The sequence below is a fragment of the Apodemus sylvaticus genome, chromosome 18 (genome assembly GCF_947179515.1).
Source record: "Apodemus sylvaticus chromosome 18, mApoSyl1.1, whole genome shotgun sequence".
In the NCBI taxonomy this organism is placed as follows: domain Eukaryota; kingdom Metazoa; phylum Chordata; class Mammalia; order Rodentia; family Muridae; genus Apodemus; species Apodemus sylvaticus.
The window spans coordinates 70440863-70454797 of NC_067489.1; the positions used below are offsets into that span (position 1 = coordinate 70440863).

A 13935-nucleotide genomic window follows, 5' to 3' on the forward strand; every position below is an offset into this window, starting at 1 on the left:
CCATGTGGTTACTGGGAATTGAACTCAAAACCTCTGGAAAAGCAGTCAGTGCTCTTAACCATTTCTCCAGCCCCCCATCACAGATTTCTACAACTTCTGAGGGTTTTGTCATTTGTTAATGGTCTCAGATATTTTTGTTTTAATCTTTTAAAAATATTCATTATGTGTATGTGTCTGCCTCCTAATACCAGCCCTATTTTGACTTGGATAGTTGCAATGGGCTAGGTTGATAAACAGGGGGGGAGACAGTGACAGCTTGTGGGTAGAGGTGAGTCACTCTAGGTGTGTTGTCCCCGGTCCCCGAGCTCTAGGGGTCCCCTGGCAATCATGGCGGTCATCTCCGGTGATTACCTAAGTTATGGTCCCAGCACACCCTCCATGCAGACACCCTGGGGAAGCTGGGTCGTCAGACTGTGAGACCGAGTGACTCCTACAAGGCCCCTGCTACTGTGAAGCAACACAGTTATCCTGTGTCCACAGCAGACTTTACCCTCCACCCAATCCAGCTCAGCTCGATTGTGTCACAAGGTAAAATATAAGGGGCCAGAGGCCAGAGGCCAGAGGCAGGAAGCTGCAGTGCCAGGTGTGAGGGTCTCAGAAACCCAGCTGTAAAGTCCTGGCCCTGGAACGATGCCTTCACCTCACCGCACCTCACTGAGGCAGGCATCAGCGGCATCCTTGCTTTGTCTGCAGACAAGGCTACAGGGCCCAGAGAGGTCGCTCATGAGGTTTACATGGTGTGAAGATCTGAATATTCTTGGCCCAAGGGAAGTACTACCACCTGGAGGCATGGCCTTGTTAGTGAGCTTTGAGGTGCCCAGTGCCCAAGCCCTGTCCACCGCAGAGTCAGCCTCCTCCTGGCTGGCTGTGGTCCAGATGGAGAAGTCTCGGTCCTCCAGCACCGCGTCTGCCTGCACGCTGGCCCGCTTCCTGCCATGATGGGAGTCTTTTCTACTGTCCCATGTCCTGCCTTGCCTCCCACACAGGCTCAGGGTGCATGGTCAGTACAGACCATGGACACACGACCACAGTTCCTTCCTCCTAGAGCGTTCCCACTTGAGAAGCGGGGGTTGGGGTGGGGGCCTGCGTGGCTTCGCAGTTAGCAGCACACATGGCTCTTGGACCAGAGTTTTCTTCCCAGGTCTATGTCAGAAAGCTCACAGCTGCCTGCAACTTCAACTTCAGGGGAACTAACACCCTCTTCAGGACTCCAAGGGCACATGTACTAATGTGCATGTATTCATAAACATGCACACACATTTACATAGAACAGACAATCGTTTGCTGTTTACAGAGACAATGTTTCTCTGTGTAGTCCTGGCTGGCCTCAAACTCAAAGAGATCTGCCTGCCTCACTTAGTCCTGAATGGACTAAAGGCGTGCCACACCATGCTGGGCAAAGACAGAGATGGCTCAGCAGTCAGGAGCACCAACTGCTCTTCCAGAGGTCCTGAGTTCTAGTCCCAGCAACCACGTGGTGGCTCACAGCCATCTGTAATGGGGTCTGATGCCCTCTTCCGGTGTGTCTGAAGACAGCGACAGTGTACTCACATACATGAAATAAGTCTTAAATAAGTGGAGTCACAGACAGTCGTGAATACCCTGGGCCTCGAGAAAGATGGTTCCCCCAGTCCTCTCTTTACTTCCATTCTCTCTGATTTTGTAATGCGCCTCAGATGGGACTGACCTGCTCCCAAATAGTCATAAAGGGCGTTGGGTCATTGTGGCTCAGTGGTCCTATGGGGGAAAGGGTTCAAACTGCAGGGCCTCCAGAGATGGCCACACCGCCTCCCAGCCTAGCCCTTCATTCAGAGCCTGCTGGCCTTGACTAGAGCAGACCACATCCAGGCAGCCTGGCCAGGCACTGCAGCTGTGACCACTGCAGGGGTTAGGGGGAGCTGAGCACAGCCTGAGAGGAAAGGCCTGCGAGGCTGAGGCAGAAGGATGGCTGGTTTGAGGACAATGTAGACAGCACAGCAGGTGAGTCCATGTCAGCACACAAGTCAGGAGAGCCCTCGCCCAGCCTAAAGGCCTACACACCACAGCAGCACACTAAAGTGACAAAGTTTTTGAGGCTGGTGGCCTTGGATGCTGAGTTCAGAACCTACTCTGGGACGTATCTTCAAGGTGTGGCCAGGTGCGGTCTCAGTTACGAGGGTCACCCGCTCACACCCAGTGGCGGCCGATTCACATTTGGTCTTCAGCTGGTGACATCACTTTGGGAGGCTATGAGGATGCTAAAGCAGGATTGCTACAAACACTCCACCAGCCTGGGCCATCACTACTGCCCAGGCAGATCTGCGGAGAAGGCTCAAGTGTAAGGGCGTTTGCAACCGAACCACACCATCTGCATTCAACCCCGAGCCCACACGGCGAGGAGGAAGGTGGCCCTCCAAGCTGTTCTCTGAGGGCAACACGTGCCAAAAAAACCAAGTGAGCCAGGCCAGAGAGCTGTGACGCGGCTGAGCCAGAGGAGGGCGCTCCTGCCCTCCACCAGGCTATGGGACCATGGTAGGGTGTGGCCACCTTGGAAGGGTTAGACTGCAGGGGACTAGTGTCAGGAGAGCGGCTGGCCGTAAGGGTGCTCACTCCTGTGGTCTCACTACATGGACTCAGCCTACAGAACACACTTGCTCTCGGGACTCCAGATGATCTGTGCCACCAGCTCTGTCTGTCCCCTGCCTGGCCACCACCCAGAGGCTGCAGTACAGGCTGCCTAGCTGGTGATGGCGCACAGCCCACAGCTGCTTCACACTGGCCTGCTCTGGAGCTGTGAGGCCGGAATCAAGGCTCGCTCTACAGAGTGGGTGTCCAGCTCACCACCTGTGACAGCACTGGTCAGAGCCGTGACACTGGCTGTCCACATGAGCTCCAAGGCTGGCCACACCCTTGGGGCACCATTGCTAAAGTCAAACAGCAGGACCAAAATCCAACTGGGGGAAAAGGATTTCCTTGGCCTCTACTTCCACAGCACAGCTCAACACTGAGGGACGTCAGGGCAGGACCTGAGGCAGAGCTGATGCGGAGGCCATGGAGGGGTGGGTGCTGCTTACTGGCTTGCTCCCCATGGCTGGCTCAGCCGCTTTCTTTAAGAACCCAGGCCACCAGCCCTGGGATGGCCCCACCCACAATGGCTGGGCCCTCCCCCAAAGATCACTAAGACAATGTCAAGGGCGGGAGAGATGGCTCAGTGGCTAATAGCACTGGCTGCTCTATCAGAGGACCTGGGTTTGGTGTATCTGAAGACAGCTACAGTGTACTCATATACGTGAAATAAATAATACCTTTTAAAAAATTAAGAAAGGAAAAGAAAATATCCTACAGGCTCGTTCCAGCCTTACCTTACGGAGGCATTTTCTCAACTGAGGCTCCCTCCTGTCAGAGGACATGTGTCAAGGGGACTGAAGGGACTCAGCACACCCTAGCCTCCATTCCCTATTAAATTCTCCCAGCGTGGTGGCTGCACTCACTCGGGACGAGGAGCTGTCAATAAGGAACGCCTCCACCTGACTGGCCTGGGAGGAGAGCGAGCTGAGGGCGAGGTGCAGGCCGGCAGCAGGCGGCACCCACCACGGCCTCCGCCTGCGCTCCTGCCCACACAAACCCTTTGCTTAAGTTCTTTATGGCCATGGTGTTTATACAGCCATAGAAACGTCTGCTTTATTTTTTGTGGTTTCGAAACAAGGCTTGACTATTGGGCTCCGCACAGATCCCCCGCCTCTACACACTGAGTTCTAGCAGAGAAGGCACGGAGAGCTGTGCTGGACACAGGATGGACTCAGGCAAGCGAGGAAGGAGCGTGGTCCCCGGCCTCATCCTCGGCGCTGGAGACTGGCGGAAGCTGGGCGGTCACACGGTGCCTCATTCAACTCGGTGTCTGGCGTTCCACAGCTCAACCTGGGCTACGGCAAGGAACTGGGTCCCCGTCGCCCTGCAGCGTGGGGCTAGAACTCCACCTTGCAGGCGGGGAAGGCCTCGTCCTGCATGGACACCAGGCTGCCACTGCCCAGCACCCTGATGCCCAGCGCCTGGTGCTGCTCGTACGTCTCCTCGTACCACCTGTGCATCACCGCAGAGTCAAAGGTGGGGATCAGCGTGACCTGGGGGACAGCAGGCAGGAGGTGACCCTCCGTCCCCTCTCCGATGACCCGTCTCCACTGTCTCAGTCAGGTGCTACCACACAGCCCAGGCTGGCCCACCACTCCCAACACACCCATGAGTCTCCCACACACACACCCCTGTGGTTGAGCCATACTGTCCCTGGACTAACAGCTCCACATGCCCCTGCTGCAGCGCCCACCGAGCGGGTGCAGCTCTGGCGTGGGCTGTTCCTACTGTTCCGGAAGCAGGCTGTGCACACAGCGCTGGTCATCTGCTCTGCCTGCAATGTGCCTCTCAACCAGAGGCCCTCAGCCTCTGTGCCCTGGCCCCACACAACTTTGGGGAGCACCACCCCTTGGATGACACTTCTCAGCGGCATGAATACCAACTGCTCCCCAGAGCTGCCCTGCAGGGGACAGGGCGCCTAGACCCCATGCCCCGCGGTCTACCCACCTGCAGGTCAAGGTCCCACTGCCGCTTGCCGGCCAGCAGTGCGTCCAGCACGGCGCGCAGGCCCTCTTCCTGGCGCTGGCCTTGCCCACTGATGACATAGCAGAGTGCGCGCACGCGCAGGAAGAAGTTCTGATCCAGGTGGCCGGCACCGCCCCCGGGCAGGTAAGCCAGGTCCAGGTACACAGGGGAGCCAGCAGCAAGCGGGGCGGGGCGGCTACTGGGTCCTGTGGGGATGTACAGGTTGGTGTGGTGTCGTGTAGCACACGGCATCTACACGGCATCTACACGGTGGTAGGAGGCGTTACCTCCCTCGGTAAGGACACCCGGGATCCCGGTACCCACACTAACTGGGGCTCTGCGCTGGGTGCAGGGCAGGCCACAGCTCCTGGGCATGGAGCCGGGCCTCAGAGTGTAAGCTCAGCCTGCCGCCTGATGTGTACAACTGAGGCTGCTCACAAACCAGTCATGTGGTGGGTGCTAAGACACAAAAGCCTGTCCCCACTCCCAGGTGACAGACAGGGAGCCAGGACAGCAGACCCCTGCAGCAGCCTCCCTGCCATGAGGAACAAGATGACTGAAGAGAACTGACACAGGCAGGCCAATGGCGGCTCTGCTCAGGACAGACAGCCCTGTTGGGGATTCTGGGGATCCTGTATGGTACTGAGGTCTGCAGAGGGACAGGGCAGAGCAAAGTCACAGTCACTGCAAGGCCCTAAGTCTGTCTCTCTGGGCACATGTGAGGCCTGAGGAGCTGCATCATCCCTGCCTGGATCCGACATTAACAGAGCTGGCGCCATGGCTAGCGTGAGGGGCACTGTCCTCAGAGGTACGGGCTGAGAGGTCACCAGAGCTATCAGGTCTCTCCCAGTCACTTAATCTCCCTAGGTGCGGTGCCGTCCGCAGCTAGGCCCCTGCTTATGACCAGCGCCCTGCGGGGGACAGCCGAGACAGGACTCGGGACAGTGGGCAGGGAGCCCTCCCTACTTCCAGGGCAGGCCTGGGGTCCAGAAGGCTTTGCCCTTGGAACTCACATGCGAAGTCACGCCCAGGCACTCCCCGGCTCAATCAGCATTCACAGAGAGGCAAGGGGGGCGCTTCCGCTCGAGGCCACCTGCGCTGCAGTGTCTGAGACGGGATCTCTGTCTGTCTCTGTGTCTGCCTCTGTCTCTCTCTCTTTCGGCTAGCCTCAAACTCCTTAGATCTACCTGCCTCTGCCTCCCAAGTGCCAAGATGAAAGGCTGCACCATTACACCCACAAAACCTGCTCAGAACACCAAAGAGCTAAGCCTGACAGCAGCTTGGTCTCGGCCGCGGCAGGCAAAGGCTCAGCGCGTAGCCATGTCAGAGCACAGGCCAGCTTCAGCAGGAGACAGCTAGAGAGGGCAATGGTAGACAGGGCGGACCACACATCCTGTCAGCAACACCCAGCACCCGACAGAGGTCACCAAGGTCACAGAGGGCGGGGACCAAGACAAGAGGTGTCTGAAATACCACGGCTTCAACGACATGAGGAAAGCAGAGCAGCCCAGGGTCTAGGAGAACTTCTTAGAACGCAGCCCCAGCCAGAGCCAGCCTGAGGCCTCTCTGAAGGCTGAAGCTGGAGCAAGAGGACTGAAGTGACTCACCGGAAGACATCCTTGTGGCAGGGGCCATCTTGGGGGTGGCCTTGGGGACCGAGGGCTTCCTGGTGAGGGGCGCGCGGCCTGGCCTGTCTGCAGGCTCGCTGCGGGCGCTGAGTGGCCGGTTCCGGTCCCCCATGGGGCCCTTTGCCTTGGCAGCTGCAGCTGCAGCTCTGGGAGTGGCAGAGGCAGAGCTCGGCCTTGCCGGGGCCTTGCGGCCACGGTTGGCATTGGTGGTGTTGAGGGGCGGCCGCGCACGAGGCGGTAGCGCCTCCGGGTCCACCATGCAGATTCCTGGTGCGTCCGGCAGTGGTGGTGGCACACGAGGTGTAGGCAGCGGGTCCCTGGCCGCGCTCTCACTGCCCGCGTCGTCATCAGAATCCGCCGTGGGCACGGGGTCAGAGTCAGATAGCGTGGGCAGTGACTCACTCACAGACGTGGGCGGAGTCTCGGGTGGCCGCTCCTGTGACCGAGCACTGCTGTCCGAGCTGCCTGGGGATGCCGGAGGGGGTGGCTTGCGGTGCGAGAACTCACAGGGCGACACGAGGCACAGGTCCACGTCATGAGGAGACGCAGAGCGGCGCGCCAGGCGCAGGGGCAGGCTGAGCCCCGAGTCGCCTGCGGGTAGCACTTGCTCGAAGGACACAGAGAGCGACTCGTCCACCTCGGTTGAGTGGGGTGACCCCAACTCCGCGGGCAGAGAGGGCGTGGTCAGCGTGGGCGTCGTGGCGGAGGGGGATGCGTCAGGGGCGGGCTCTGGGCGCAGGGGGCTGAGTGACAGGCGCTCAGGGCTATGGCCAGGTGCTGTAGGCGGTGGGGACTGAGCAGGGGACAGCGTCGGGGGTGGGGCAGGTGGCTGCGCAGACTCCACGCCGTTCTCCGCTTCTCCTGGGCGCTCAGGCACAGGGGCTGCGGGTGGCACTGCTGGAGCTGGGGCACGAGGCCCATTCTGTGACACTCGAGGCTTTGTGTTAACCACACCAGGCCCAGAGCGGCGCGTGTCTCGGGCTATGGGCCGGGTGGAAGTGGGCCCAGATCTCGTGTCCTTCTTCGGGTCCCGAGTGGCCAGGGCGGGCTCCCTTCGTATTGCACTCTTGCTGGTCATGCAGCCGACCGTGCCACGGCCTGGCTCCTTGCGCGCACTGTCCCGAGAGGCCAGACTGTCTTGGCTGTTGGCCCTGGAGGGCGCTTCCAGGTCCTGCGTGGTGACGACCGGCCTGCGCAGGCACGGCAGGTGCTGCAGACGCTGTAGCCCATCCAGCAGGCGTGCGGGGGGCGTGCGGCCAGGAAACAGTACTCGCACCACCTTGTCGCCGGGTGCCGCCGGCTGCCACACGAGCAGGGCACAGGCAGGTGCTGAGGGGTCCCCAGGAGGAGGGTGCAACACAAAGAGCTCGAGGCGGCCTACACCCAGCTTCTCGAAAAGGACAGTGGGGCACGAGGGCTGGGGGCCACGCTGCAGCGGCAGGGGCGCGATGCCCAGGCTCCGCAGCAGGCTCCTCGCGCACACTGCCTCATCCTCTCCCCCACGCAGCCGCGATGCAGCCTCACGGGCGTTCAGGAACACCACGCCCAGCGCAGGTGACAGCAGGCACCGGAGCCGCTCCTCATGTTGTCCCTGTGGTCCAGCGGCTGCCTCGCGCTCTGCCAGCTTGCGGCGCAGCAGGCTGTTGAGGCCGGGCAGGCTGTCAGCACCCGCGTGGGTCACAAGCACGGCGTCCACGCGGTCCAGGTGACGCACCAGCTTCCAGAAGCTCGACTTGGGGTTGGAGCCGCCGTTCACCAGCACTGTAAAGCCATTGACAGCGAAGAAGGCAGCGTCTCCCAAGCCACCCGGGAACACATAGCAACAGGGCCGTGCCAGGCGCAGAAAGCCACCCGCGGCCGGTGGCTCCAACAACTCGAAGGGCGATGGCGGCTCCAGCGACTCAGCCACATACTCCAGGAAAGAACGAAGGCCTTCTGAGGCTGGCAGCCGCGCGGGCGGGTTTAGTCGCAGTCGCAGCCCGGGCGCAGGACCCAGCAGCGACCAGTCCCCAAAGGTTGGACAGGATACGGTGAGAACTGGGGCAGCTGGGGCGGAGGCCAGTGCATCCTGGACCTGTGGGGCAAACACGGGACCGCCTGGACCTGAGGACTGGACACCACCTCCTCTGCTGCCCCCAGCGGCCACTGGTCTCCCTGGGCCCACCAGGTCTCTGGTGGAGTTGCCTTCCCGGCCCACCCACGGCCTGTTCTGTGAACCACCCCCATCCCTGCACTGCACCGTGGATGAGAGGCATGGGAAAGGGCGGAGGGCGGAGCTCACCTCTTTGTCCCCCAGCACCTGCAGGAAGTGGTGGGCCGAGAACCCCCCGGTCTGCAGCAGCAGCTCCCCTGTCTCCTCCAGGCAGGGCCCTGCCAGGACCAGCAGTTTGTGAGGGGCGGGGTCCATCAGGAGGTTCCGGAGCTGTGGGTGAGGTGGGCGGCCGTGAGCAGCACTGGGCCAGGCCCCAGCTCTGAACTCATTGTCAGAGGCAACTGAGAAGCTGAAGGAAGCAGAACCAGCCCGGTGTGCCCACCACAGCCCTCCCCTTCCCCCAGGCTCCTCCACCATGAGAGGTAAGGCCTGCCGAGCCCGCCCACCCTTTCCTCAGGCACGGCGCTAGCCTTCGCCTCCTATTCCTGCTTCTGCCTCCTCCTGCAGGGACCACAGGCCTGGGACAACATCCCCACATCGACTTGAGCTGTCTCGTGTCAGGCTGGCCAAAACCAAGACGCCTCCTAGCCACCCAGGGCAGCTCGGCCTGGGTGAGGCTGAGGCTGAGGCAGGACACAGACACTGTTCCTCCCGCCTCCAGCTACACAATCATCCCAGCCCTAGGCTCCAGCTTCCTGCCCCACCTCGACCAGTGAGCTGGAAGGAGTCGCACGTGCCAAGCACGTGTCTGGTCAGGGGTGGGGACAGCGCAGGCCTGCTCCTACCTCGTCACACAGAGACTTGTCTGAGGGATTCAGCAGGACCAGCGTCTCCAGGGTCTCACCACGGTGGTGCAGGCTCCGCTGCCCTGCGGGATGACAGGCCCAGGCCTGACTCAGGCTGCCTAATGCCAAATCCTACCAACAGGGGCCCTGGGTCCTCAAGCTGCAGGGTCCACACAGGGAGCCAGGGCACCCTGGGAGCAAACACGAGAAACAATGGAAGGAGCCCACGTGTGCCCTGGGCCTCCAGCAGGAACAACAGACGGCCAGCCAGGCCGCTCCCCAGCACCAGCACAGCCCTGCACCTAGGCCAGGAGGCCACAGACTCCAGCAGAGCAGGCCAGAGACCATGTGACTGCGCAGGAGGGGCTTCCAGGGGCTGTGCTACACAGCAGGTCACTTCCAACCCTTTCTCCACTGGATCAGGGATCAGGAAACCACCATGACCCAAAGGGACATTTCCTTCCCCTCCTGCAGCTGTATATGGTGACTCAACCCACTGGGCGTGGCTGAGCTCTAAGCCATCCCATGGAGGGACTGCTCTGGCCACCCCAGGATGCCGAGGAGCTTGCCCTGCTTCCAGAGCTTCCCTATTGGTTCTCAGCCCCAAGGGCCCCTAAAGTCACTATAGCCTCTGTAAGTGAGGGACAGAGCATATGACTTGCTCCTACTGTCCAAAGCCAAGGCAGCACCCGCAGACCAGAAGTGCCCCACCCCATGCCCACACACAGCTACCACTCAGCAGCTGGGCATCAGTGACGAAGGAAGGCCAAGGGAGGCGGAGTGGGGCAGGTCACCTTTCACAATGCTGGAGAAGGTGGCTGAGTGCCGGGACACAAAGGCCTTGAGCTGCTCATCCAGGCTGCAGACGGCGGGGTCCACGTCCTCCCATGAGCGGACACCTGCAGGCCGCAGAGATGGGAGCTGAGCGCCGTGCCCTCCCTTCTGCACGCTTGGCTCCCCACTTAGAGCTGGGGGAGCAGAGTTGAGGGTTCAGGGAGGCCGCGGCATTTCCGACCACTAACATGACCAGTGCCCGGCTGCTCTACTGGGATGCTGAACTCCTGGGAGACTTTTCTGTGCGCACATGTATGCATCTGCACACCTGTGTCCTTATGTGTGTGCATGCACATGTGTAACTGTGTGTGCACATGTGGAGGGCAAAGGTCAACACTCGGTTGTCTCCCTCAACTGCTCAGGATCCTGCGTTCAGGGGCAGAGTCCCTCAATAAATCCTCCGCTCATCAACTGGGTGGGCTGGCTCCCAGGGCGTGCCCAGGACGATCCTGTCCCCGCCTCTCACGTGGGACTACAGGCACACACTGCCAAACTGAGCTTTGATGAGTGTCACAGGTTCTCAGCACGTTACCTACGCAGCCGTCAGCCACTTTGGGGAAGTGGCCTCACACTAGCGAACTGTCTTGCACAACAGTCCTCATGCCCCAGGCCCCACAAAGTGCTGAGGCCACACACCTGGCCCTTAGTCTGCTCCCACTTGAGACACCCCTACACCTTTCCCCAAGGTGCAGGGTTTCCGTGTCCCCTTCCTTCAGACTCCAAGCAGCATCTTTCTAAGCCAGTGCTGGTCAGCCTTCCCAATGCTGTGAGCATCTAATACAGGTCCTCACGTTGTGGTGACTCCAAGACATAAAGTTATTTTTAAAGACTTTTAATTATGTGTGTATATTCATTCTCATTCTCTCTCTCTCTCTCTCTCTCTCACACACACACACACACACACACACACACAGGAATGTGGGTTCCCATGGAAGCCAGGGGTATTGGATACCTTGGCGCTGAATTGACAGGTGGTTGTAGCCAACTGGTGTGGGTGGTGGGTATTGAACTCAGTAGTAACTTTTAATATTTTAAAATCCTACTTTTAATGAAGGATTTTAAATGTTTTAATCTCTTTTGTAGTCTATCACTCACTAGAGGTTGTGGAAAAGAAAAGATATGAGGGAAGTGGACCTGCTGAGATAGGTTTTTTTGGAGTGACTCTCCTCTGTGTTGTCTAGAAATCTGCAGTTTAATTTACAGGTTGGCAGTGGCAGCTTGATCTACTTGTAAGTCCTTTCTGGATATGTCAGCAGTCTAGTCTGGTAGTCAGGTTAGCAACAGTGATGATACGACCTAGCAGAGATAGCCAGGCTTCAGCCTTAGCTTCAGTCAGCAGGAGGGACCAGCAGGAACATCAGGAGTTCTCAACTGCTCCTTTCTCAAGGAAGACAAGATCAGAGAACATGCGAGACCCCCAAGTTTTGTACATTAGCTATCCCAGCAAGTCAAGCTCTGGCCACCATTCTCTGGCGTCCTGTCTACACCCTCCAAACGCATGTCCACTGTGTGGCTTGTCTCAGCATGGATCTTACCAGAGACTGCAGAAATGACAACAAACTGCAGTATACCATCAGGTGTACTATGTGTCTGTGTTTGTGTGTAGTCTCAACAACACAATGTAAGGTGGACTGACAGATGTGTATTGTTAGTAAAGAGTCTTTTATCACAACATGCTCCTGAAGCGAGTCTGTCCTCAGTCTTTTGGATGGATAAAGGAGTTTATTTTATATGTCTATTTTAATGTGTTTGCCCCAGCAAAACCCATCCAACTCATTTTCCAAAGAACCTTAAGTTTCCACCTCTGGAAAAACAGTTTGCTCTTAATCACTGAGCCACCTCTCTAGCCCCATAAAGTTATTTTCATTGCTACTTAATAGCTATAATTTTATTAGTTACAAACTCTAAGTATCTGACATGAACCCCTCTCCAGAGGGTGGTGACTCAGGTTACAAACTCCTGCTCAGGCCTTCAGCATCCCGGGCCACCCTGACACCGTGAGGCCTTGCGTGCTTTGGGTCCTCCTCCCCAGCACATCACTTCTCAGAAGATACAGTGGTTGTATCTGAGCTCAGGGACCATGAGCCTGGATGGGCATTCTACATTGTTCTGGGATTTTATTTTTTGAGACACGGTCTCATGTAGTCCAAGCTGGATACAACTGCTCTATGAAGTTAAGGGCAACCCCTTTATCCATCCGGCGTCCATCTCAAAGGTGCTGAGACCTGGCCCTGACAAATGAAGAACGCTGGGGTGGAGCCCAGGATCGAGCATTCCAGGCAGCTTCAGTTCTATCGACTGGTTCACCCCAGCACTTGTATTGAAAAGGCTGTCTTGTAGCCCAGGCTGGCCTGGGACTTGCAATGTTCCTCTGGCCTCAGCTCACGACTGCAAGGTAACAGGCGCACGCATCGCACTCGCTGCCCCGTTGCAGGCGATGCTGCCGCGCCTGATGCCCCAGAGTGGCAGGTGCGCCTGAGTCAGATCCCCTCGTGCCAAGCATCCCCGGGGCGGTCGCGCCACCCACGCACCAATTAGCAGCCGGGGAAAGCAGGCCCCCGGGCGCCGCGGGAACACGCGAGCCAGGCGAAGGGAGGGGCCGTGGGAGGAAGGCCGCGCCCGGCCGGAACCCCGAAGTCGGGGACGCAGCGCCCACCCGGCCCCAGGTCGCTCCCTGAATCCTGTACCCCCGGAATCTGACGCCCCATCTGCAGTGCCCCACGCGGATCCCTGCCCGCCGCGCCCCACCCAGACCCAGTAACCCATGCGGCACAATTTTTTCCAGGCGGCCACCAGGCACGTGCGCACCCCTACGCCCGCCTGGATTGTAGGCCACGCCCGGAACGTTGCGTTCGGGGACCCCGCACCCCACCCGGACCCCGGCCCGCCGCGCGCCGGAACCCCCAGCCCCGGACGCCCCGCCCCGCTGCCATCGCCCCAGGTCCCCACAAACCCGACCTCGCTCCAACTCCTCCAGGACGTAGGCCAGCAGCCCGGGGCAGCCGCACTCGCCGCCCACCACCAGCAACAGCAGGGAGCTGGGCGCCTCCACAGCCTCCGGCGCCGCCATCACCGCCGCCATCTTCGCACCGCCCCGACGCTCTGAGCGCCCCGCCCCGCTGGTCACGCCCCTTCAAGGAACTTACCGGAAGCACGGGAGACCCCGACCGGAAGCGCCCCCTTCTCTCCACCCCTCTGTCAATGCCCTCTAGGCTCTGGGAGAGCATAGAGGACTGAGCCTGGCCCTGTAATAAGATGCCGTTATCCCTCCCATATTTTCATCCACTCATTTTTCATTCATTCACTCATTCATTCTCCCACTCAGCTACGCTTAGAATTTCCGCCCACCCCACCCCCGAACGCCCACAGACCCAGAGTCTGATAGGTACTGCGGGTACTGCGGGTTTCCTAAGTTAGGATTTTGATAGAACTTTGGGATGTGTAGCAGGTTGCTAGGTGTGTGTGGTGGGCCAGGTCCAAGGGAGACAGACATTACAGTCTGAGCACTGTTCCTGTCATTTTGGAGGGGTAAAGTCACCAAGCCTACTACATGATAGAGCCCATCCGACACCAAGTCAGTTCGTCTCTAGATGACCTGGAACTAGTGCTCTTCCTGCCTCCACGGCTTCCCACACGCTGCGACAGTAGACAGCTTTCCTGGGCTCTGTGTGAGGGGACTGCTTATGTGGCTCCTGCCCAGACCTGGAACATTTTCACCCAGGCTGGCCTCGAACTCACAGAGATCCGCCTGCCTCTGCCTCCCGAGTGCTGGGATTAAAGGTGTGCGCCACCACCACCCAGTCCAATCTTACTGCTTTTCTGGCCATTCCATGTTAAGTATTTGAAATGCTGTTCATCCCAAGAAGGACCAGCTGGCTCTCCTCAGGAGTGAGCTTCCTGTCTCTGGAGTAATTAACTGAACCCAGCCAGGTGCTTCATCACTCTCAAGGAGGCTGAGGCCGGA

General features: G+C 59.1%; 1 protein-coding gene across 1 annotated transcript; it reads right to left on the reverse strand.

The window, feature by feature from the left end:
- Nucleotides 1–1063: 1063 nt before the first annotated feature.
- On the reverse strand, nucleotides 1064–13092 carry Map1s (microtubule associated protein 1S). The gene is made up of 7 exons (XM_052162091.1): nucleotides 12930–13092; nucleotides 9932–10036; nucleotides 9138–9220; nucleotides 8482–8622; nucleotides 6180–8274; nucleotides 4555–4778; nucleotides 1064–4100 (listed from the first exon to the last, which is right to left on the reverse strand). The coding sequence occupies exons 1-7, from the start codon at nucleotides 13051–13053 to the stop codon at nucleotides 3945–3947; spliced, it is 2928 nt and encodes a 975-aa protein (XP_052018051.1). The 5' UTR covers nucleotides 13054–13092; the 3' UTR covers nucleotides 1064–3944.
- Between the last annotated feature and the right edge of the window lie 843 nt (nucleotides 13093–13935).

What these genes read in the sequence shown, in the direction of transcription:
- Map1s (XM_052162091.1), bottom strand. Translation starts at nt 13,053, where the DNA reads ATGGCGGCGGTGATGGCGGCGCCGGAGGCTGTGGAGGCGCCCAGCTCC. An exon ending in AGGTGCTGGGGGACAAAGAG is followed by an intron (nt 8,275 to 8,481) that starts GTGAGCTCCGCC and finishes TTTGCCCCACAG; the next exon opens with GTCCAGGATGCACTGGCCTC. An exon ending in TGCCACAAGGATGTCTTCCG is followed by an intron (nt 4,779 to 6,179) that starts GTGAGTCACTTC and finishes ACATCCCCACAG; the next exon opens with GACCCAGTAGCCGCCCCGCC.